This window comes from Ursus arctos, unplaced genomic scaffold, assembly GCF_023065955.2.
Source record: "Ursus arctos isolate Adak ecotype North America unplaced genomic scaffold, UrsArc2.0 scaffold_32, whole genome shotgun sequence".
Taxonomy (NCBI): domain Eukaryota; kingdom Metazoa; phylum Chordata; class Mammalia; order Carnivora; family Ursidae; genus Ursus; species Ursus arctos.
The window spans coordinates 15641205-15666006 of NW_026623008.1; the positions used below are offsets into that span (position 1 = coordinate 15641205).

General features: G+C 54.4%; 2 protein-coding genes and 1 pseudogene across 7 annotated transcripts in view; all 3 read right to left on the reverse strand.

Annotated features, from left to right (window-relative positions):
- HSPG2 (heparan sulfate proteoglycan 2) overlaps window positions 1-2313 on the reverse strand; it is a 97269-nt gene extending 94956 nt beyond the window's left edge. For all 6 annotated transcript variants that reach the window (XM_026517117.4, XM_026517116.4, XM_026517114.4 and 3 more), the window contains exon 1: window positions 2181-2313. In XM_026517117.4, coding sequence (XP_026372902.1) covers window positions 2181-2243 — 63 coding nt within the window. In that variant the 5' untranslated portion in view covers window positions 2244-2313. The remainder of the gene's footprint in view (window positions 1-2180) is intronic.
- Window positions 2314-12244: 9931 nt separating this feature from the next.
- Window positions 12245-13202, reverse strand: LOC113268617 (uncharacterized). The gene has a single exon (XM_026517211.4). The coding sequence runs from the start codon at window positions 13144-13146 to the stop codon at window positions 12298-12300; it is 849 nt and encodes a 282-aa protein (XP_026372996.1). The 5' UTR covers window positions 13147-13202; the 3' UTR covers window positions 12245-12297.
- A 2781-nt stretch (window positions 13203-15983) lies between these two features.
- On the reverse strand, window positions 15984-16271 carry LOC113268616 (cytochrome c oxidase subunit NDUFA4-like; annotated as a pseudogene).
- Between the last annotated feature and the right edge of the window lie 8531 nt (window positions 16272-24802).

Below are 24802 nucleotides of genomic sequence, written 5' to 3' on the forward strand. Positions count from 1 at the left end.
CAAGGCAGGCACTGAGTCACCCAGTCCTGGCCCCCACCCCCAGCAAGCCTCACCACCTCCTCTGAACTGAAATTACTCCCACACTTAATCACAGACCACTGCTTCCTCTGTCTCCTGCCCCTATTGAGGTCTTGAGCTCCCTAAGGACCACCTTACCTTCCTCTTGTGTCCTCTATGGCTTGAGGATGTGAACCAAAGGGCAGAAAAGATAAAGGGCAGTGGGTGCGGAGGAGCCCAAGGCTTGCTGGAGCACTGGGCTAGGAACCTGACGTCACTGAAAATGTACAATAAACTTCTTACCCCATTTTACAGATGTGGAAACTGAGGCTCAGGAAGAAGAAACAGGCCCAGATCACAGGCTCAGAAAGGACAGAGCTGGGATTCAGACTTCTTGGGTCCAAACTCTTTCCAGCTCTCCATCATCAGCATGGGGTGGGACCGTGAAGACCTCGGTGCGGTTGCTGAGGACACTCTATAATCCCACAGGATTGGAACTGCCTATTTACCCATCTCAGTTCTGGGAAAGCGAAGACAGGGCCTGTTCTTGCTCACCCAGAAACCCCAGCCTCTAGCACAGTGCCAGATGCAGTGTGTACACAGTAGGTGCTTAGCAATATCTGCCAAATGAATGAACCCCTGGACTCCCACTGACTGTCATGGAATGCTGCTCAATGAAGATATGTTGAATGAACAAGGGAGCGAGATGATTGGCTGCAATCTGGAATTTCCATGGAAATTCCTCCTGCACCCGGCCAATAACTCCACCCTCCTGCACACTCCGGCCAAGGTAGGACCCAGCATCCAGAAGCCCCTCAGCAGAGGGCAGGGCTGGGGGAGTTTCAGAAAAGGAAGACATCCCATGTGCTAGGTTGGTGCCTACTTTTGGAAAAATGTGGGTCAAGTTTGGGTCAAGACTGGGAAGCAACTGGATGGGCCCTGCTGGATGGGCCCTGCTGGACCTGCTGGGGTGAGAGGCTGGAGAGAGGATTAAGGAACCTGTGCAAATGGGGAGTTGGGGCGGAGAGGTTCCAGGTGGGCGGGGCAAGAGAGCTGAGGGGTCAGGTCTGGGCTGGGGGTTAAGGAGTGACTCAAGAGGGCAGAGGTGAGACAGAGCCGGCCAGGCGAGGATAGGGATTCAGTCACTGGGTAAACACTGGCTTAGAGAAAAGTTCCTCTCTTGGCTCTGAGAAGGGGTGGGGGGCGGCGGGCAGGGACAGAGACCGCCTAGGACCACCTCAAAGAGGGTGGGGGCGGCTCTGTGGTTCACCAGGGCAGGACCAGCTCCTCAGATGTGCCCCCACCCACATCTGCCACCAGCTGCCTGCCCACTGACCCTGCCCCACCCTTCTTGAGTTCACTCAGGTCCTCAGAGCCTCTCCTGGTCAAGCATTCTTTTTCTCTGCATGGCCCCATCCAAGCTCAAAGCAGGGAAGTGGGCTGTAGCAGCAGGCTCCCCCTGCACCTGAGGACCCCGGAAGAGGATAGCTAGGAAACAGACCTAGGTCCAGTACCAGGCACTTCCACGCGCCTTCCATGCAGTCCTGCCAACCAGCTTCCAGCTATACACTTTGAGATTCTGCATTTTGAGTTCCCTTTGGGCTTGCCCGAGGTCACATAGCTACTCAGTGAGGAGCAGGGATGGCTTCAAGCTCCGGGCTGTAGGACTCCAGGGCCCGTGGGTGTTCCACACAAACCTCAGTTGTGTCCGGAACGCTTTTTACTTGTGCCTGCCTGGTTACTAGCTCCCCAAAGGGCCGGACGGCCTGGTAAAGTTCCAGCGAGGATTGATAGGCTCCCCATCACCAGTGAGTGCCCCCTTTCCAAGTTGGCACAGAAAGGGGTGCCCTTGCCCGGCCAAGTTCCCGCCCTGCTCGAAGTTTCTCCGCCTGGTCCCCAGGAATGGCAGGCCGGGCCATGCCTAGCGCGACTGGAGACTCAGCAACGTGGCCGGGCGACCCACGGGCTCTCACGCGGGGCGGCCCCGCCCCCGGCCCCACTCAGGGTTCCCTGGGCGCCTCTTGGGACAGCCCCAAGGCGGAGGATGGCGCCGGCCTGTGCCGGCCCAGGGTCCCTGGCGGGCGCCCCCAGTCCCCAGCCAGAGTCCCAGCCAAGTTTGGCTGGCTCAGCGAGCGGGGCCCGGGGCGCCCCCTCCGCGCCCCCTGCCAGCCCCGCACACTCACCGCGAGCAGCCGCCCGTGCAGCAGCAGCACCAGCAGCAGCGCGCCCGCCGCCCGCTGTCCCATGGCCCGGCCGGCTCCGCTCGCTCTCTCGCTCGGCGCCCGCCCGCAGCCGCCCGCTCGCCGGCCTGCGGAGTCCTCGGGACCGCGCGGCCCGCTCCCGCCGCCCCCACCCCTCCCGCCGCCCGCCCCGCCCCGCCCCGCCCCGCCCTCGCGGCCGTCCGCCCCGCCCCCGGGCCCCGGGCCCCGCCCCCGGACCGCCCCGCCCCGCGGCGCCAGGCCCCGCCCCCGGACCGCCCCCGGATCGCGGGTGCCGCTTGCCCGAGCCCGAGCCGGCCGCGCAGCCAACTGGGCCTTTGTCTGGGCCCCCCAGCCCCCTCGGCGCGGGCCGCGGCCCAGCCCGGCTCCCCGCCAAACCCGGCCTGGAGTGTGGGATGGGACGGGGCCGGGGCCCTGCGCGCGGGCTCCCGCCGCCCCTCCCCGCGCACGCGACCCCGGCACGGACCCCACTTTCACACCGCGCGCCGTGACTCCTCACTCGGGCCGCGAGAGCTCCCCACGCTCTCTCACACGCAGCCTGTACACGCGCACCTGGGGACGCTCACCCCCCCACACACACGCACGCACGCACGCCACGCTGGCCTCCCCACCACCGTTCACACTTGGCACTCACCTGCAACGGCGCACACCCACAGACTTCACCTACTCGGACTCTATCAATCTTCAAAACTGTCACCCTGCAGGTGACACGGCGGACACGACTTTCACACACTCGGCCGCTCACGTTCCTATTCACGTTTTTACACAGACTCACACGTGTGAATCCCCAGACCCGAAGCGTCAGGACGTGTTTTCACACACAAATTCCGCACAGGCGCTCCCGGTTCACACACAGGCAGACATAATTTGCTCGCGCACATGTTGGCCTGTCTTTTTTACATTTTCTCCGGCACTAACCACAGCGCCTTACAGTGGGCACTAGAGAATGAAAGTGGCCCCTCTCGCGCACTACTTTCCCCGTAAACCACTCACAAACCGACTTGGATTGACATGAATCACAGCCCGGGTGCCAGAGACACACGGCTCGCAGGCCCAGACCCTGACCCCGCCAAGGCCCCAGTCACAGATGCTTGGGTGGGAAATCCCAGTCCCTGATGATCCACCTCGGACGTAGACCCATGGACAGCACACTTGGCCGTGCCACTGGGCCTCCCCGCCTGAGCTCAGGTCTCCTTTCTGCCTGAAAATTTCCAGGGCAACCCAGGCTGATGGGTGGAGAGAAAACCGGCGTGTGTGTGCGTGTGTGCATGTAGCTTAGAGGAAAACCTTTTGAGTAATGATAGAGGGAGGAGAAAAAAAACCTGAAGTTTCCATTGTTTCCTGTGAGAGTTGCTAGGTTCCAGAGACTCAGGGCTGGGTTTGAGGCCAGGAGTGAGGTGAGCTGTGGACAGAAGGAAATGCCCAGCTCACTGGGCGGCACCAGGCCGGGCTCCGGAAGGCGTGTTCCCTGTGATAGGGGCCTGCAGGCTCCCGGGCACTCTGTGGCCTCCCATCCAGGCACCGGGGGGAGTTGAGAGAATGCTGGCATCCTGACCCCCAGCCCAGAGAGATGCTCCATCCCCCAAAGATTGGGTTCTTTACCCTGTGGGGCGTATTTCTGGGGGACCAGCTCAGGGCTGTAAGGGGCAGAAACTACATCCACAGGGTTTGGCCAACTCCCCGGCCCCAACCCAGATGCCAGGCACAACACTGAGTAAGGGCTATTACTGCTGCAAACAGGGAGATACGGGTAGACAGAAGAGGGACGTCTGATCTTGGCCCTGAGTGAACCCCTAATCTGGTGGAGGCAAGGGGCAGGATATAGTCCCTGTCCTCACGTTGTTCTCAGACTGGTGGAGAATCCTGCCTCTACCTCCTCGCTGTGCAATCTTGAGCAAATCCGTCGACGTTTTGATGCCTCGTCTCATCAGCTAGAAAATAGGAAAAGGAGAATAATACTAAGACCTCTCTCACGGTGTTGTTGAGGACTAAAATGAATCATCGTGTTTATTAAAAAAAAGGGGGGCGACTGAGTGGCGCAGTCGTTAAGCGTCTGCCTTCAGCTCAGGGCGTCATCCCGACATTCTGGGATCGAGCCCCACATCAGGCTCCTCTGCTGGAAGCCTGCTTCTTCCTCTCCCACTCCCCCTGCTTGTGTTCCCTCTCTCGCTGGCTGTCTCTATCTCTGTCAAATAAATAAAATAAAATCTTAAAAAAAAAAAAAAAAAAAGAACAGTTTCAGGCACATAGGAAGCACTCAATAGAGGGTACCATTTCTCCTACTGCTGTCCCCGGGTGAGCTCCCAATCTGAAGAGGGGGACACACTTGTGCCCTCGGGGGGCTCCGGTGGGATGGAGGAGCCACTTCTGCACCCAGTGTGCTGCGTCTAATCTGAGCGCTACGTGCAGCCTTCACCCCAGGGATCGCCAGTCTGATGCGCGAGCACGGCGCTGGGAAACTCCCTCTCGGGTAAAAAAGGCTACAAAACTCCACTGACTTCAGCGTTGGCGGGTGGCCAGCCTCCGTGGCAGGATTTTTCCAAGGCCTTGCCTGTCCGTGGAGGGTCAGCATCCGTGACAAATCACATTTTGTGAGCTGCCTCAGTGTCTTTTCCCCACCTCGGGCCCTTTAAGTCCCAGAGCTTTGGCTTCTCGGACGATTTGCTCATGAGCAAGGGGAAAAGGGGAACAAGCAGCCCTTTGTAGAGGTCTGGTCAAGACTAGACCCGAGCTATAAGTCTTGCTTACTAAAAGAGGTTGGGGAGAGAGATGGTAAAGCTGACTGGAGACGGGAAGGAGCTGGGCTGACACAGAGGGCAGGAAAATATGGCCTGTCTAGAAAGTCTTCCAAAGTGACCCCACCCACCCGGAGGACTGGTCATCCACCTATTTATTCTGCATCCTTTTCTTCCCACTAAGGGATTTGGCCAGCTCTGTTTTCCTTTGCAGTCCTCGATATCTTTAGTAAATGTTCTCAAGTTGCTTTGTCTAGGGCCTGGCTATCTCCTCATATGGCTTCGAAGAGAAGCAGAGGCAGGGCTTTTGGGCTTTGCTGAGTCTTGGAGGCGCCTGAAATCGCACTGTACGTACTCATAACTCAGGGTGCTCGTCATCCTCTTGGAGAGAAACAATTCAAGTCTTGCACAAGGTGCCTTAGATAAGGAGAGACAACAGGAGTTTGGATAGGTAAGAGCAGCCAAAATCTGGCTTCTACAAGACAGGAGTTGGGTGCCTTCTGGAACCAAGAGCCAGAGTTTGTGGGTCGACTTCAAAATTGACAGGACTCAAATTTTCCTGGCTTCCACTTCCACTCCAAATCTTTTCTCTGCCTCAGAGCCTCTCACTTGTTTCACATTCCTTCCTTCCTTCCTTCCTTCCTTCCTTCCTTCCTTCCTTCCTTCCGAGCTGCAATGAATGGTTGGGTAGGTTGTTCACTGAACAAAGGTATGCAGCCAAGTGGGCCCTGCTTTGGGGCTATATCTGCCCCGACGGGGGACCTTTTGCTCATTTGAGCAAAGGCATCCTTTGGGCTAGCTGTGGACTTGTATTCATTCAATTATGAAATATACACCTATTTCGTACAAAGGTTCCAATGCCTGTGTGGGCAAACAGATGCTGGCAGGGCAAGGATGTGTCCTTGGGTGAGAATGTAGAACTGGAAAATTGGTACCGAAAGGGGGTGGAGATGGGGGAGGGGAAACTTGGAGGTGATGTGAAGAAGAGGAGGACACAGGTCTAAACAGGCAGTAAAAGTTCCTGTGGAGAGGGAGAGGACCCTCCAGGCCTGGCAAGATAGAGTCCTGCCCATTTCTCCAGCCACATCCCTCGCCCAACCTGGTCTCTCTACACCTGCTTCTCCACCTCGTTGAGGGCACTTCCCACCCAATACCTACCCCTCCCTTCATCCTACTATCTTCCAGCATTTAGCTAGATCAGGCCACCGCAGGAGGCTTCCCTGCCCTCCCAGGCTAGGTGATGTCCCCCGCTGTACTTTCCCACAACCTGCCTTCCCCAAACTTCTCTCTCGACATTTTTACAAATGCAATAATTTGGAAGATCATTTAATATTATGAGGACTACGGGGCACCTGGGTGGCTCGTCAGTGAAGTGTCTGCCTTCCGCTCAGGTCAGGATCCTGGGATATGACCCGGCATTTTCATCATCATCATCACCCCCATTCATCATCGTTATCATCGGGTTTCCTGCTCAGCGGGGAGCCTGCCTCTCCCTCTCCTTCAGCCCCTCCCCTTGCTCGTGCTCTCTTTCTCTCAAATAAATAAATAAAATCTTTAAAAAATATATTAGGAGGCATAACAAAGGCAGGGAGCGTGATGGTCTGGCTTCTTCTGTCTTGCTCCCAGCTACATCCCCTGTGAAGGGCGCGGTGCCTGGCAGGGAGCGGGCGTTTGAATAATTTCACTCGAATGAAAGACCAGGCTGGTTGAATCATGGCGTAAGATGTGAATGTCCCCCTTCTGGTTTGTACTTGGGGCTGATGAGTTACCCTCACTGGTGGAGCAACACCGAATCTCATTTGATGACTATCACAGTTCTGGAAAGTGGGCAAGTGAGAGTATTTTGTTACTGCTCTTTTTAAGACAAGGAAACTGAGGCCCCAGGGCGCGAAGTGGCTTACCTAGATCACACACAGTCAGGAGGACGTAGAGCCAGGATTCATACCCACGTCTGTCTGACTCTAGAACCCACATTCCCAACCACATTCAATTCTGCCTCCCCCTGGGTTCTCAACTCTGCCCAAGCAGACATGTGACTTCTCTGAAAAGAGCCTTGGATCTGGTCCCTCTGCCCCCTCCAGATATCTTCCCACCACCCCTTGTCGTTATCAATCACTTCCTTGCTGAGCTCTCACCCTGGGTCTCAGGCCCGGGGCAGGGTTCCCACCCTGTGCTTCATGGACCACCTGCCCTCTGAGATGCTCCTTCAAAAAGGGGTTCCCTGCTCAAGAAGTTTGGGAACTCTGTGCTCTTTCTTACACGTTGGCCGTCTCAAGGGACACCAACACAGGAAAGTTCCTGAACAGGTCTCCAGTAGAGTCGCCTGTCCAACTCTATTAAATCCAGCATTCCTCAAGACACTTGAGAAAGGAGCCCATTTGCTTTTATGAAAAAAATCTTTTAACATCTCACAAGACTGGTGTTTCTCATAACACGCTTTGCAAATACTGCCTCCGAGCTCACTCCTGAGCTGACCATAAATGGTCTCTATAATTTGAATTTGTCACTCAAGCTCCCCCTCCTCCAGCCAGGCTGGAATTCTTATGGCCTCCATACACCCCCCTCACATTCCTGCCCACGCACTCTTGCTTCAGCTATGGAAAGAAGACTTCTGAGCAGGGACACATTCGTGTTCCATGAATGTTCATTTCCCTTCCTTCGTTACGATACACGGCATGCTTTTTACCTCATGGGATCCCTGTAATGTGCACCCGTTCATGTCTTGCTTCTCCTGCCTAACATTCTTTCCAGAAACATTGTTCTATGTGTCAGAAAAGACCAGGGCTACTTACAAATGGCTCTGTGGCTCCGTGCCAGTCCCCAAACTGTTTATTAGCAGTCTGAGATGAGATAAGAAACTGGCTTAGGGTGTAAATCAACTGTATGGGCAAGCACTCCGTTTCCCTCAGCTGACAACTTTTTTCTTGCCATACGGGCTCCATATTGGAAGCAGCGCACAGACGTACATACTGGCTACGCGCTCTTGATTGCAGATGGCAACTGTCAGCGATTTGTGGGCCAGCTCCTTTGACTAGCACTCATATTGGCTTTGCACATCGTAGTTCTAATAATTATTTGGTATCGTGGCTCCTCGACACACCATGGTTCATCAACCCTATCCTGTTGTTCGATACTTGGACTGTTTCCAGGTCGTTGTGACTAATAAGGCATTGCCGCCAACGGATATGTATGCATCCGTGTGCTTTCTTCTGCGGTTCCCTCGGTGTTTAAGGACCACAGATCTGAGGCCAGAAAAGTGGAGGGTCATGAGTGGCACGGAGACAGGCCTCCCACCCTGGCCTCCTGACCTGCGGCCCCTTGTTCCTTCCTCCAGCCCGAAGGGCCCTTCCTACTGGGCAGATTTTCCATCCTTTCATGCTTTTCTTTGCTAGGTTATGAGGTTTCTGCAGTGTTCCCACATGTTGTCTTTGGGAGCTTGAGAGAAATCCTCTTGGAATGTCCTGTGCCTTCTCCCTCCGAGTTCCCGGCTTTGTTCAATTGTTCACGATAAATTCCTGCCCTGTTGGGAGGGGCCCAGGAGGCTGTTAAGTTTGCCAAACATGGTGGTACCAACTCAGGCCCGGCACACGGCTGAGGCTCTTTGCTTCTACTGAGGTTTCACCTTAAAAGAGGGCAATGTGGATGCAGTTGAGGGGGAGAGGAAATCCCCCTCCTAGTTTTCTGTTTTCTATATAGAGTCAGCACAACCAGTCAGGGGCAGACAGAAAAGACAGTGAGGGGTGAGGTGAGCCTAGGCAATGGGGGAGGGGGTTGGGGGAGGGCTAGGGGGAGGAGAGTAAGTTTCCTAAGGTTCAGGGATGGGGAAAGTGGGTGGGGGAGTGAGAGTTGGAAGTAGGACGTTGTGTCGCTCCAACACGCACCTTGGCAACACTCATGTATTTTCTGGAATCATAGAATGGTGGTATCAAGTGATCCGTTTGAAAAGGGCTATGTCAGCTTTTTTTAAAACATACAAAAATAATTCTAATGTCACGCACCTATCCCCGGTGTGACCCAGGGACCAGTGGATTGGGCAATGAAGACCACGGGTGACTTTTGAGGAAATTTCTCCCTTTGTTTCCTGCTTCCCAGAGAGAGCACATTCCAGGTTAACACTGCCCTGTTCAGAACACTGGTGTTGAGGGGCAGCCCAAACCCCTGGAGTTAAACACCACCCTTGCTTTGTCTAATTTACTGCATATTTTGGATATCAAGATTTACCCCTCTTTCTCTTGGAGTCCGTTCAATAAATACTAAGAAAAAAAGCAATTTGGATAGAGGAGGCGTTGGCTAAAGGTCAGAGCCCTGGGTTGGACTCCCAGCTCTGCTACGTGCCCCCTGGAGGAGCTTGGGCATGTCACCTTGTCTCTCTGAGCCTCAGTTTCCCCCTCTGCAAAATGGGATACTAAAACTTAGCCTCGCAGGGAGCAGAGAGGGCTGAGAGCCTCTACTTCAGGCCTTGGGGGCATGCCCGGAACATAGGATGGGTGCCCTAGAAATGATGAGGTACTTCTGCAGGCGTGAAGGACTTTCCCCGGCCGCCCCCTGCTGTGGGGACACCTAGCTTCTTCTGTAGACAAGCCGGACAGCACACCAGGGCCGTGGCATTGTTCTGTCGCCAGCATGCTGCTTCCTGTTTACACAGACCTTGCAGATGCATGGCTTGAACAGTGGACATGGAGGACTTCCGGTGGCCTCTGCGTGGCCACGGGGAACAGAGAGCCTTCTCTAGCTAAGAGCCTTATTTTCTCTGGACTTGGGCTAAGTGACTGCTGAAAGGGATTTGGGAGCTGTGAGTATCCAAGTAAATAAATACTAAGAAAAAAGCAATTTTGGGGGGCCAAAACACAGAGATTCTGTCCCTTCCAAGTACAAGCCAACCCCCCACTGATGGGCAAACTTCATTTGAGCACCGACTGTGTATTGGGCTCTGTAATGATATTTGCTGGGCATCCACTGTGCACATTTGCTGAACACCTACTACCTGCAAGATGTTATAACCACGAAGATAATTCTTGAGCACCTACTGTGCACATAACACTCTAGAATGACCCTGCCGTCCAGTTTTAGAAGAGCTGCTGTGCTGGATACACTGTAATCATCTTTATCCTTGTCATTTACGCCTGACCTCTCTGTGCCTCAGCTTTCTCATCCATACAATAGGGACAATAATACCTTCCTTGAAGGATTGGCGTGGGGATTAAATGATTTAATACATAGAAAGCACTTAAAACAATGCCTGCCGTATAGGTAAGAGCTTAATAAGTGTTGGCCACCATCATGAACAGTTATTAAACATCCATTGCGTGCAAGACACTAACTATCCTCCAGACAGTGATAGTTACCACTGCTGAGCACCTGCTGGGCACACGGCCCTATAATCAGTCTTAGTAACGGAGTCCCTGCCGTGAGCCGGAACTGGGCTAGACCATGGAGACCTTAAGAACACCGTCCTAGACAAGGATCTTACACTCGGGTTAGGGGAAATGAAACTGTGTTGGAAGTGGGCATCTCCAGGAGAGTCAGGGACAAATCTTATGCAAATATGCACCCAGAGCAGGAAGGGGATGGCTTTGAGTGGCCAGACAGAGGATTTGGGAATCAGGACACCCTCTCTTGAGTCGGGCCAAAGTGGATTCTAATAAGCTATATTCCTACAAATGTGCACGTGGATTGGAATGGGTCACTGGAGAACTGAAGACCCACCAGACAAAGGCCAAAGTCTTCTCCCTCAGGAGGGAAGGGATGCAAGAAACGAGGAAAGGAATGTACTACACTGCTGAGCTTTGGACCCAGGGAGGATATCTCTTGTTCTCCAGAGATGAAATAGAAGTGGGTGTGAAATCAGTAAACCAAGGGTCCCGTACCCCCTTCCTTCCTCCTCTCCTAGGACTACCACGGTGACCTCATGGTCGGGATATTCAAGCTTGCCACTTTCTCTGTTTGGCCACAGAGCTGGGCCAGAGCAGGCCACTCCCTCCAAGACTCATGGAATCTTGTGGAACTGCAGGTTCTGCATTATTTCAAGGCCAGTCCCGTTCCACACTCTGACCTGCCATTGGCCCTCATATTTCCAAGGAGACAGGAAAGCTCCAGCAAGAAGGGCCTGGGCCTGAAGTTCAGAGCCACGCAGAAATGGCCCTGAGGCCTGAAATGGGCAGCTGGCTCAGGACTCAGGAGGCCTCGGTTCTTGAGGGCCAAGGGAGGGGGTGGGGGGGACACTCTCGATTCGCAGCCCAGGCCTGGCTGGGGTCTAGGAGGACAGACTCAGAAATATCGGAGTCTGGGCCCCTTAAAGCCCATCAAAACTACCCTACTCATTTACAGAAGGGGAAACAGGCCCGGGGAGAGGAAGTGATGGACCCAAGATCCCACGGTAGGCTAGTGGTAGAACCAGGCTGGAACCCCGGTCTCCACAGTCCCTCAGCCAGCTGGATGGTGGAGAACTGGGTGCGTTGTAAGGCCTGACTTCTCAGTAACCAGATCAGTTCAGTCTCTGAAGGTTTGAAGCCCTTGGTGGCCCAGGGAACATTTTCTCAGACATTTGCAGCAAGAAACTTGGGACCTCTTCATTCTGACCCTCTGGCCCTCCTCTGGCCTGGATAGAACCACTCTTCAGAGATTTCCCAGGAAGGGCTGTCCCTCCAGTGGCAACCAGCCCTGGTGGCCTCTCCCACTTGCTATCCTAAAGTGTTCCTCTACATCCACCTTAATCCTTGGTCATTAAAACCACATCCTTTAAAGAATATATATAAAGCACCTAGAACAGTGCCTGCCACATAGTTAGTGCTCTAGAAAGTTCTGCTATCATCATCATCACCACCACCATCATCATCATCATTTCTCCTCATATTGGGCAGGGGGGCTGAAATCAACACCAACGACGATCCTGAAATCAGAAGAGGAGGAATAGGGATTGGGAGTGAATAGCTAGTCTCTTCCTTCCCATGGGGAAACTCCCCAGTGACCCATTCAAGATATGAACCAGAGATTCCAAACTGAGGCCTGTGAGCTTCACATTCCACCTGCAAGTATTTTTCTGCAGCCCACAGAGCCCTATGACATTTTTGAATTTGTTGTTTGCATATAAACACGAGATTCCTGGCTTCTCTTGAAAAAGCAACAACCCGGTGGAGAGCTGGGTTTAGACCAAGTATTTCCTCCCCACCCAGCCCAGTTCGCCCGTTCACTTCTACCCTCCTGGCCCTACAGGTCCTTGAGTTTATAACCCCCCAATCTAAATGGCTGCCCCCCCCCCACAGAGCCTCGGAGGGAGCATTTCGCCACAGACAATTTATTTTCTACAACTGCAGCCTGATGGACATGTAGCCATTTCACGGTCGATGTCACCACCAGCTACAGGGTTTGGAGATGGGCTCGGGGGCTCTCCAGCCCGAGCGGATTGCCTCCCAGAACTTGGGCAGCCGGCCTAAGGAAAAGATCCCGTTGCTGAACAAGGGGAGCTCGGGCAGCTTCATTCCCGGCCTCTGTGGCGACTCAGGCGGGAGTCTCTGGCTTTGAATCCGGCGAGAGCAACTGGTGTTGGCAGACCCGTCCACACACTGCAGGGCGCTGACACCCCTGCTGGACGGCACGATGCTCGTGTTGGCGTAGTTGTCGAAGGCGGCCACGCTGCTGATGGGGTGGGAGTAACTGCGGGGGAGGGAGTGGTCTGGGTGGTCCAGGTGGATGGAGTTGGCGGCGCGTTCCAGGTAGTTCGCTGCAAGCCTCGGCAGGCTCAGGGATGATTTGGGGCAGGTGGTATAGAAGGCATTGGTGGATCTGTCAAGGTAGTTGATGCCTTTGATGAGTTGGTCCAGGAAGGTGGGACTACAGGGGTCCGAGGGACGATCCGTACAGAGCAGGCAGTGGGGGCTGCCGTGGCCAGCGGGCCTCCTGGACACCTTGGGGTGGTTCGCCAGGTGGCTGGTCTCCACACACTTGGCGTTGTAGGGGCGGCCCATGCAGATTTTCCTCACTGGAAGCCTGGGGGAGCTGGGGCCGTCGGACTGCTCTGAGGGGCTGCCACAGCTGCTGAACTCCGAGCCACTCGGGGTGCGGGGGCGCTTGAGACTGTTGGCCCGGGTCACGCTGGGGCCGTGGGGCCAGCCTGGAGTCTGGGCTGAGGAGGACACAGTGTTGGCATGGTTCAAACGGCTGGAAGTGTTGGAACGGCTCACCAGACGTCCAGACATCGTCCCCGCGGGGCAGAAGAGCTTCGTGGCGCTGACCCGCTGTGAGCTCACCTGGAGGCTGGCTACCGAGGCCTGTGAAGACAGTGGGTCAGCTCTCCTCGCTCCCTGCCCCCTCCTTGCACGCTTTCTCCGCACGTGTTCCCTCTGCCTCCCCAACACCAGCCTTCTCCCACTCCTCCTCCTGGGCCCAGGGATTTTCAAACTGGAAAACAGACATCCTATTCCTCAGAAAGCAAGAGATGGGGAGGAAGGCAAGACCCCAAGAACAACCCCGAGGCCAGAGGACCCTTAGGGAAAAGTGGGGCAGTCTCCTTGTGAGCTCTGGCCCATATTCTGAAATTCCCATTTGCCTTTTAAGGCAGGACTCCAGGAGACCACAAAAGCCAAGGACTGAATCTCTAATGGGGAAATTCCAAGCACCGAGAGGGACCTTCTTTCCAGGTAATACTAAATAGCTAATCAATGACAACACAACGTACCTGATACTAAAAAAAAAAAAAAAAAAAAAATGTACCCGGGAAGTGATGTAATATTACCCGTCCTCTCTCCGCCCCTGGCCCTTTGCTTGTGTCTTGCATGTACTTGTTGCTACGAATCAAGGAGGTGGTCACTATTCTATTCCTGGTTGACAGATGGGGAAACTCAGTCTCCGAGAGATGACGGGACTTGCCTCAGATCCCACGGCTTGTAAGTGATGGGGCCAAGGTACTATCCTGGGTGTGTCTGATGACCTCTGAAAGACAGTGCTGTATCGGAGTGACTTTGGCCCCCCTCACAGTCTCTTAAGGAAGAGTTCTCCCCACACCTGCTCTGCCTGCTGGATGGGGGCACTCATGGGGAGAACCAGATGGGCAGGAATGCTTGCTAAACCCCATAGCTAAGTTGATCCTGACTTTAGGAATCCCAAATGACGGGCGGGGAGATAGTACGACAAGTCTACCAATGGGGCTGCACTTGTAAGGTCACAGCCTTCCAGGATATCTGGTCTCGACCCTCTCGGGCCGTGGGGGAGTCTCCTCGTCCACTCCACCAGAGGAGGGGGCTTTGGGATTCCTATTCCTTGTGGCCTGAATGTGGGCACGTCACTGAGACTAAGGGCTGCCCAGACCAAGAAGATTCTCAGTCCCTTTAACCCCCTCTGCCGTTCCGGCCAAGGGCAGTGGAGTCCTCCCCTCCTTGTCCCCACTGTCCCTCGGTTCCCCATTACTCCCCCCCCCCCCAGAGGGAAGGCTCTGATTTCTCTCCCCTAGTAGTGCCAGCTTGACACTCGTTTTCCACTTTGGCCCAGTGAGCACAGAGCAGTATGTGAGCCTGTCCCACCCAGAAAACAGCTGCCTGCCCCTCTTCCAGCCTACGGCCCTCAGCTGCCCTTGTCCTTTGGGTCTGAATCGAGTGGAATGTACAGACCCTTGCCTCTTTCCTTCCAGGTCCAACCCCACCCTGTCTCCTCCTCCAGAAATACGGGAGGTGACTGAGGGCTGACCCCCACAGTTACCCACCCTTCCCTCCCTGGCTGGGCCCCATCTGCCATCAGGGCCCTCTCCCACGCTCACTCTGTCTTTAGGAGGTAGATGACTTAGCCCTCCTGTTGCTCTCCACGGGGGATACCTTCATGCCGCCACTCCAGACTGCTGGCCATGTCATAGAATCATGGAATCCTACAGCTGGGAGGGGCCTCCAGAGGTCATCCTGGCCAAGCTCCTGCCTCAGGGCCCGCGCCGCTCTAAGCCCTCCAGGACAGATGAGCCCTATTTTTAAAACGAGACTGGGGTGGATGTTTTCCAGCGTTCCTTGTTGTTTTTCTGGTGTTTCATTATGCAGAGAGTCAGGAAGTTCTGTGCTGGTCCTGATAGAGCTCCCATTGGCCGTGGTCAGCATCAGTCACTTCTCTTTTCTCACTGGCTCAGCAAACATTTATTGAATCTCCCCAGGGTGCCGTCACTTCGAGTGACCCATTCTTTTTTTTTTTTTTAAGATTTTATTTATTTATTCGACAGAGATAGAGACAGCCAGCGAGAGAGGGAACACAAGCAGGGGGAGTGGGAGAGGAAGAAGCAGGCTCATAGTGGAGGAGCCTGATGTGGGGCTCGATCCCAGAACGCCGGGATCACGCCCTGAGCCGAAGGCAGACACTTAACCGCTGTGCCACCCAGGCGCCCCTCGAGTGACCCATTCTTGAACATAACTGCACTGTCTCTCCTTCCCTGCCGAGGTCAGCGACCCGGTGTAGAGTCTGTCCTACGCGGCGGGATCTGGCCAGAGCCTGAGGACTCTTCAGCCACTCTCGGAAGCTCGCGCCCTCCACCCCGCCCTGGTCCCTAGGGGCACCCAGGACATATTTGCCAAGAAAAGCCTCCCTCCATCACGTCCTTCTCTCAAATATTAAAAATATAATTTTACTTTTTATTTTGAAAAATTTTCAAATTTCCTGAAAACTCACAACGAACTCCCATGTAGTCCTTATCCAAATCCACAAATTACTAATGCTCTTGCCACGTTTATCACTACACACACGCACACGCGTGCACATACGCACGCATGCACACACGCACGTGCACACACACGCACACACGCGCACGCACACGAGCGCGCACACGCACACACACGCACACACGTTATTATTTTGAGAGGCAGTTGCCTACAACAGCCATCTTTTAACCCTGAATACTTGGGTGGGTGTCTCCTACATACTGAGCGAACAGGGACATTTTTTTTTCTTTCAAGTTTTAGATATTTATTAATAGGTGTAAATCCAACATGACCCACCAACATGATTTCATGCACTTAGAGGGAAGGATTCCCTGGAGAAGCGGAAAGTCGTGCAGATGGTTTCTGGAAGAGCTTCATTCTAAGCGGATTTTTAGTGAAAGTTTCATTCGGAAGTCTGGACCTTCTTTCTTTAGTTTGCTGTTATCTACATTCACTGAGTGGAACTTGTACCGATCACAGGGACCCAGTCCGTTCTAGGGTTCTGGGTTATTCTTCCTACCCCAACTGACATCGGGATCAAACAATGCCAGGCACAAGACACACAGCGCTGCTCCAGGACCCCCTTCACCAGTAAAGACCAAGAGGAGGATCGAGCTCGGATGCTTCGTGGCCTGACCCAGGATCTGCCGGACCATGATTGCGGCAGAGGCTGTGGGTCCGGGAGAAGAGCGGATCACATCTGCGAGGCCCGGCCCTAAGTAGGCCCTACACCGAGCATGAACGGACATCCAGACATCTCATGCTTCCACACTACAGGGACCAAATACAGATGCTTGGCGTGGGAGAGCACAATCATCTACAGACGGCCAACACCCACATTTCACCGATTGCCCCTCTTCATGCCGACTCTTCCTCCTGCGCGAGGAGCCAGGAGCACGTGTGGCCTTTGTTCTCAGCTGTCTTCGGTTTCCTTCAGCCTGGAGCGGTTCTCCAGCCCTTGTTTGTCTTCCGTGACCTGGACGTGTTTGAGGGGCTCAGGCATGCTGTTTTGGAGTGGGCTTTCCAGGCCGGGTTTAATCTGATGTTTCTGAATGATCGACCCCAGGATCGTGAAGTGCTGTGACATGGAAACCTCTGCATGGGCCTCCCCAGCCCACAGCCACTGAGCCCTTTTGCCCTGGGGTGGGGTTGCTGAACCAGGGAGCCAAGAGGAGGGATCAGAGGGCCCCCAAGAAGGAGGAAAGAGGTGTGGGGAACTCAGTGGACCAGGGAAGTGGTGTTAACAGTTCCCTTGTGGGGCCTCAGCCTGGCCCGGATCTGCTCTGGGCTGGGGGCCGGGCAGGCAGGCAGGCAGCCAGCGGGAGGGCTGGGCCTCTGTGGCGTTTGTCCTGAAGGTATCCAGGCATCGAGATCACTGGCCATTTCTGGCCTGGGCATTAAGAGCCTCTGGAAATAGCTCCAGGACAATTATTTTAGGAGGAATGTGCTATTCCTCCATCTTCCCAGAAAGCCAGGCTGTGTCCCAGAAGATCAAGAATGTCCCTCTCCAGCCTCCCCAACTCCAGGGGATCTCTAAGTACTCTGGGGGCCACAGAGGCCTTTAGAGCCAGAAGTGGGGTCAAGGAGACTGAAAGCCCTTTCCCCGGGTGGGGAGGGGAGGTTCTGTCCTTAGACCCTGGGCTTTCAGGGTCCAGTCTTGAGTCAGGCCAGCTGGTTAGGGTCCAGCTGACTCCAAGCATGAAGACACAGGAGGAGGGGGGGATGGGGAAGCTGCCTGCCCTACCTCTTGCCCGGCCCCATCCCCAGGAAACTGACATGGGTAGAGCACGTGCTAGGTGTCGGCACCTTCCGCCCTCTCATTTAATCCTCACAGCGCCCTGAAGAGGTAGGTATTTGGTTTTCCCAATGAGGTCACTGAGACACAGAAAGGGCAAGAGACTTACCCAAGCTCACCCGGCAATCAGAATTAGAATCTGGTGTTCTGGCTCTATCCCGAGGGGGCCACTCCTCTCACTCAGTGAGGACACAGTAAGTGACCCTGTGAACTGAGTGGCGCTGGGAGGGGTCCAGCCTGGAGACACAGGCTGGTGGGCAGCTGTAGCCCTGTCCCCCACCAAACCCCATCCTCCACCACCCAGCAAGCCCAGCTGCCTCTCCCTCCCTAGCCCTGCAGAGATGACTGCCAGGGTCTCAGAACGTCCTGGGTGGGTGCCCCGCACAGTCTCCAGCCACAGCAGCCCCCTACCCTTGCCCCACCGGGCCCATCTCCAACCTTGGCTCCTTAGCTCCATTACCAAACCGGCTGGGCTTTGCATCATCCCCTGCCCCTCCCTCCCCCTCACATCCCCCTGTCTCCCACCAGCAGTTCTACCTATCCCCTCTGGTGTCCCACCACATCCATCAGGGGCCCTTTCTCTACCCCAGGCATGAGGAGTTTGAGGGCATCTCATCCCTCTGGGCTCTCCCAGAATGGAGGGAACAGCCTCCTTCTCCAGAGACCTGAGGACCCTGCCCCATTAGCACATATGCTGCTTTTTAACCGCCCCCCACCCGCCCTACCCCCACACCTGCCACTCCGCAGTTACCCTTCTCCCCTGAGACCTGAGATGGCGGGAGGCGTGTTCCCACGTCCCTTCAGTCACATGGCTCCTGGAAGCATCAAAGATAAGGAGCAAGCAGAGCTTGGCAGCCCGGAGTGTGAGCTCAGCAGCAGCAGGCGGGAGACCCCCACGTCAGTTCAGGGGACAGCGAGAGCCAAGGGCCATGAAACATTCTTGGCTGTCCCACCCCGCCTGGAAGACATCTGTGCCCAGCCTCAGGCCACTATTAGCAGTGTGACTCACCTGAGCTCTTACCTGGCATGGGACCAGCTTGACTGCAGGGCTGAAAATCTTTCCTGGGCTGGGTTCTGGCCCTCCCCTTAGCTACAGCCTTTCACCCACCCAAGCACAGTGAGTCACACACCCTCACCCCCCAGCACCCTCAAGGATAAAGGCCCTCTGCTCACCAGCTGCCGAAACAGTCTTCCCCAAGCCCACATGTGGCAGGTACAAGCCAGGACAGATTTGAGCTCAGAAGCATCGGGGCAGGTATGGCTTGGCAGGAGCCCCAGCCAACGAGAACTTCCCTCCTGCCAAGCCACCTTAGGGATTTGGGGGTAGAGCAGCCAAGGTGGGAGGGGACAGGGGCTCCTGTCTTCATGGGGCCTGGGAAACTCCCTCTAAGGGGGGTGGGGACAATATCCATATGTAGGTTTATCTACCCCCTTGCTAGGAGAAGATGTAGGAAGTAGGACAGCGAGTAACTGGCTCATGCTGTGACCTTGGCTAAGTGCTTGAACTTCTCCAAACCTCCATCTGCTGTTCTGTAAAAGGGACAAGGAGGGTCCTCAGGGGACCTTGTAGACTGACTGGCTTGCAGGACGAGCTAATGTTTGTGAAACGCCCTCGTGCGCGGCAGGCTCGGGGCAGCAGCAGGGGCGTGCTGGGGTCCTCTCGGACTGGCTTGCAAGAGCCGGTTTGTTAAATAGTCCAGAATTCGGGGAACAGGTTGTTACACCGCTGGTAGCTTGAGATCAGCCATGCTGGGGATCCTTACATCATGGGGATTGGCAAAGCGGCACATCAGGTGTGTTTCTCTGTGTGTGTGTCTTTGCTGCGACCCAGCTCACCTGCCTACCATCGAAGCTGTGCGACTGTGGCCAAGAGACTGAACCTCTTTAAACTTCTGTTTCCTTATCCATAAAATCATAATAATAATGGCTTGTATGTGTCTAGTGCGGACCGTGTCCCAGCTGCTGTGGGTAACTTTCTGTGTCAACTTGGCTGGGTCACCTGGATGGGTGTGCCTACATGTCTGGTTAAACTTTATTGCTGGGTGTGTCGGTGAAGGTGTTTCTGGAAGAGATTAGTATTTGAATTGGTGGGCTGAGCAAGGCAAACCCCAGTGTGGGTCAGCATTATCCAATTTGTTGAAGGCCAGAATAGAACAAAAAGGTTGAATTTGTTCTCTGACTGCCTGAGTTGGGCTAGCAATCCATCATCAGTCCTGGTTCTTAGACCTTCAGACCTGGATTGCCGTCTACACGACTGACTGTCTGCTGCTCAGTTCTTGGAACCACGCCACCTGCCTTCCTGGGTCTTAGCCTCCATAATTGCATGAGGCAATGCCTCATAATAAATTGCTTCATATGTATATATGTATTTATACACCTTTGGACTAAAAATTCGTGTCCCCCCAAAATTCATATGTTGAAACCTAACCCCCAGTATGGTGGTGTTTGGGGCCCTTGGGAGGTGAGTAGGTCGTGAGAGTGGGGCCCTCATGGAGTTAGCGCCCCAGAGAGCATTCTCACCCCTTCCTCCACGTGACGACACGGCAAGAAAGTGCTTCCGCGCCCCAGAAGCACACTCTTATCAGACACAGAGGCTGCCAACGGCTCGATTAGACTGCCAGCCTTGGGCACCGTGAGAAATAAAGGCTGTTACTTTAAGCCCCCCGGTCTGTGGCATTTTAGTGCTGCAACCCGAACGCAGGCTAAGACGTCTCTGTGTTTCTTCTTACCGGTTCTGCTGCTCCGGGGAAGCTGGCTACGATCCTGTGCGAAGTGCTTCGTGTGCATTCACTCATTGGTCACTCGTTCCGACCTTCGGAGGTAGATAGGGCTAGCACCCCCATGTTTCAGATGAGAAGCTGAAGGGCCCAGGTGCAGCAAGTCACCTGGAGGAACAGGGGCAGGGTTATGAGCCCAAGCAATCTGGCTCCGATCTGCCGGCCAGCGGCCGTACCCACTGCCACCAGGGCCATCCTCGCTTTGTCCTTGATGACATTTACTGAGCGGAGACCCGGAGCTGAGCATTCCGCACAGGGAACAGGTGCGCCCCCAAGGCCTCAGCTTGCTGGGGTACCTTTTCCTTTAATCATCAAATAAGACAGCTCAAACCGCCATTCCCTGTGCCGTGGGAAGTTTGGAGCCTTTCCCACTTTTTCTGAGGAAGCCCAGGGGGCTGTTGTGGTCTCTTGTCACCATGCACTCTGGGTCCCTGCTTCTGGATGAATTCTCAGACCCCCCCCCTTGCTGCCCCACCTTCTGCGACTATCACCTTTTCTCTGGGACACCCCCCGCTCATCTGGCCACCATGACCACTATTCACTCCTCATCCGTCCCCCCAGCCACCACAGACATGCAGCGACTGTGTGTGACAGACTTCCCTAAAGGCACAGGGTGACAGAAGGGTGACAACCCATCACAGGATGAAAGGCAGCCCACCTGGAATAAATAGTGATGACTCACGTCATGTCTCTTGGCCTGCTCTCTCCTCAGGCTCAGGCCTCCGGCCAAGAAGCTAGAGGGAGACCCGGCTCTGTCTCACCTCCTCCCCCTCCCCCCATCCTGGGGCACCTCCCCCACTCCGGCCTCCCCCCTTGGGCTGCTAATGGCAGGGTTGACTTTTCCGGCTCTTGGCTGTACCCCTTAAAGCTGCTCCTTTGATTCTCAGCTGGGGTGGGGGGAGGTCACCTTCCATATGAAGGGGTTTTCCCCCCTCCGGCCCCCACTGAGACGTGGAAGCAGCTGCTGACAATTTCTTGCTCCCTGTAAATCTGCTTTAGATGACTCAGATCCTTTCAATTACAGAGCGAAGTAAACGCCTTGCGTTCCCGGAGAGCAACTTCCCAGCGAGCTTCTGCCGGGACCGGCTCTAGCAGCTGTAAGACCTCGGGCAGCTTCCTTCCCTTATCTGGGCCTCAGATTGCTCATCTGTAAACGGGGGATAATAAGAACACTCGCCCCACAAGGCTGATCCCTTGGCATGTTCTCGACTCTCAGTAAATACTGGCCGTTCATTGTCTGACAGACGAGGAAACTGGGTTCTAGGCCCAGCTGTGTTACGAACTTGCTACGCAGCCTGGGCCTCAGTTTGCCCCGCTGGAGGAAGAGAATGGTCTCTAACGGCCGTTCCAGATCTGCTGTTCTCACGAACGGCATCCGCGAGTACGTGGCGCGCCCTGTATACCTTTTCGTCTGCTGTCCATCTGAATCCTTTATATAATAAGCCGGCAAACTTGAGTAGTGTCTGCGACGCCCGGGGGGCTCAGTCCCTTGGCGTCTGTCTATGGCTCAGGTCGATCCCGGGGTCTTGGGATCGGGTCCTGCATCAGGCTCCTTGCTCAGCGGGGAGCCTGCCTCTTCCTCTGCCTGCTGCTCCCCCTGCTTGTGCGCTCGCTCTCTGACAAATACGTAAATAAAATCTTTAAACAAATAAACCAAAAAACACATGAGTCATGTATTTCCGAGTGCTGCAAGACATTCTAGCAAATTATCGAACCAGAGGAGGGGGTGGTGGGATTGTGTCTGAAGTGGGGGCAGTCAGATGGAACAGAGCCCTTTCACTGGTGGGGTCTGACGCTAGTACCAGATAGAAAGTGCCAGAAATGAATCGAATTGTTGGATACTCAGCGGGTATCAGAGAATTGGCTGGTGCCAGAAAACACCTCACAGCCCCTGTTTAAAGAAGCTCATACGTAGAGTCTGCAAAAGAAACATGTCCCAGGAGGCAAGGAGAGCATTTGATTCAGGCTGGGAAGGGAGGCACCAGCGGTCATGGGAAGACGTGACAAAGCTTGATGGCGGGTTCCTGGGGCGCATGGTGCTAATCTTTCTTTCCTGCTTTTTTTTTTTTTCCTTAGATTTTATTTTTAAGTAATCTCCACACCCAACATGGAGCTTAAACTCACAACCAGGAGATCAGGAATCTCATGCTTTACCAACTGAGCCAGCCGGGCGCCCTGGCATGATACCACTCTTGAAACCTTTTTGTATACTTGAAATATTTCACAATCATCAACTTGAAAAACAAACAAGAAAGGTGGGGTGCAGTAGAAAGAGCTTAGACTATGTCTGGAGTCCTGGGCCCCAATTTCAGATATGCCATTGGACCATTCTGTGACCCGAGCCAGTCACGGCCCTTCTCTGGGCCACATGGGCCAGTCTCATTTACTTGGATCCAAACATGTATTGAACGTCTATTGGGTGCTTATCCGTTCATACACCTGACCTCCCAAGCAGACACTGAGCCCCTGGAAATGAGGGTCTGTCCCTCATCCCTGTCTTCCAGTGACCAGTACAGGCCCCAGTACTTGGTAGGTTTTCTTCGGAAGGCAGGAAGGGAGGGAGGGAAGGAGGGAGGGAAGAAGGAAGGAAAGGGTAGAATGAATGAATGCCAGGCCATGTCTTGGAAGAGCTGGAACATCTCTGCCCCTGGAGGATTTGGAGCCTGCGGCTGAGGTCCTGGTTGGGCATTCTGGGGTGTCTTTGGGACTAGAGCTCCCTTGGTGGTGAGCCTCCCGCCTGGGCCCCTAGGTTGCTTGTGCTGGGGTGGGAAGTGGGGGAGGCTGTGGGAGCAGAAGGAGAGCCAGTTCAGATACTAGGAGGCCTCTACCTTCTACTACAGAGACCCTACCCAAGGCTGGCTTGACTCTGACCTCTGCCCCAACCAGGAGAGCACCAGGAAAGACGGAAAGGTGGGACACCTCCCCTTGGTTGGCCTGGGCTCAAACCCCTCCCAGGCCTGGGCCAGACCCTGAGCCCGGTGGACCAGAGCCCACCCTCCTCGTCCAGCCCAGCGGAGTTTAGCTGTTCTGCCCTGGCTCCTTGGCACTTCTTTTTTTGTCCTTGAGATCACTGCCGACAGTTCAGTAAAACCCCAAGCAGCCTGCGTGACAGAGAGGGCAGCTGGGCTCAGGAGATCTGAGTTCAATTTCCACCTTTCCCTTCAGGAGGCTGAGTAAACATGGGCACTTTACCTTCCCTCCCTGCACCTCTTCCTCATCCTTCATGCTCAGGGTGGTCGTGAAGATCAGAACAGAGAAGGTCTCATCCCATATTCAAGGAATTCAAAAATAAGCTTACGGGTACAGTTGAAGCCACACAAAGACCTTGCCAACACTGCTCCCTCCCTTCTGGGAGGGGGCCGCCATCCCCATCTCTGATGATCATTGCTCTTCCTGCTTATTCTGTCCCTACACGTTGCCAGATGGCGTATCGTCCATTTGCATGTTTCCAAATGCTATATATATTACAGTATGGTGAATGCCTTATTCTGTAATTCGCTTTTTTATTCAGTGAAACGCCTCTGAGATCTACCCATGTGGATACATGGAGCTCTAGTTCAATCATTTCCACTCTTTGGTATCGCACTCTCCAGATAGACCACACCTCATCCACTCTCCTGTTACTGTACATTCAGGTTGTTTCCAGTTATGTTTTATTTCCAGCGACACTGTAACAGATAATCTTGTACACGTGAAAAAATGAATTAAGCAGAGATGAGCGTTTCAGGGAGCTCACATATTCACTATTCGTTTCGATGACGATATTTTCTGAACCCAAGTCAAGGCGCACAACTTGACAATAAGGCAGACCATTTGAGGTTGGGACTCTCTGGAAGCAAGAATAATAATTCCGCCTTCTGTTCAATGCTTCCTATATGCCAAGCCCGGTGCGCAGTGGTGTTTAGCTCAACTGCTCACTAAAACCCTGCGAGGGAGCGACCGGTATTACCCTAGCTGAGGAAATTGAGGTGCAGAGAGGTTAAGTCTCTTGGCTAAGGTCACACAGCACTGGTTGAGCTTGAATTCAAACCCAACCTGGGTCTGTCCGACTCCACCTCCCATATTTTAACCAGACCAGAGAGGTCCCAAGTAGCATCTCCCAGAGCCGTGGGAGTATAAAGGCAAGAGGGACAGATCGCCACGGAGGGGCTAGGGAGGCCTTCCTGAAGAAAGTGCCAACCCCAGCTGGCCTGGAAAGATGGCGAGCATTGTGGCGGGCAGCATGGGGGGCCTCTGGGAGAAGAGACGTGTCAGGTCAAATGTCCGAGGTAGGCACTACCCTCCTTCACTCACCTCCTCGACTCCCCTGCCTACCTTCTTAGTATTTCTCTTTCCCCCGAGTCCACCGTTCTCTCTCTGCTTTTCACCCTTCTTCCTGATTCTCCTCTCTTTACCTTTTCCTCCTGAGTCGTCCTCTTTGCTCTCTGTTCTCCCAGTCATCCACCCATTTACTCAGCTATTCATCAAACACGAAATAAGCCTCGATGGTGTGCCAGGGCATTGGAGCCTGGGTGATGCAGTCCCTAGCATTGGTGGTGACTGCATCCATCACACTCAGCTCACCTCCCACGAGGAACTCCTGAGACCTATCTTCTCCCTCAAACACACCCAGAGA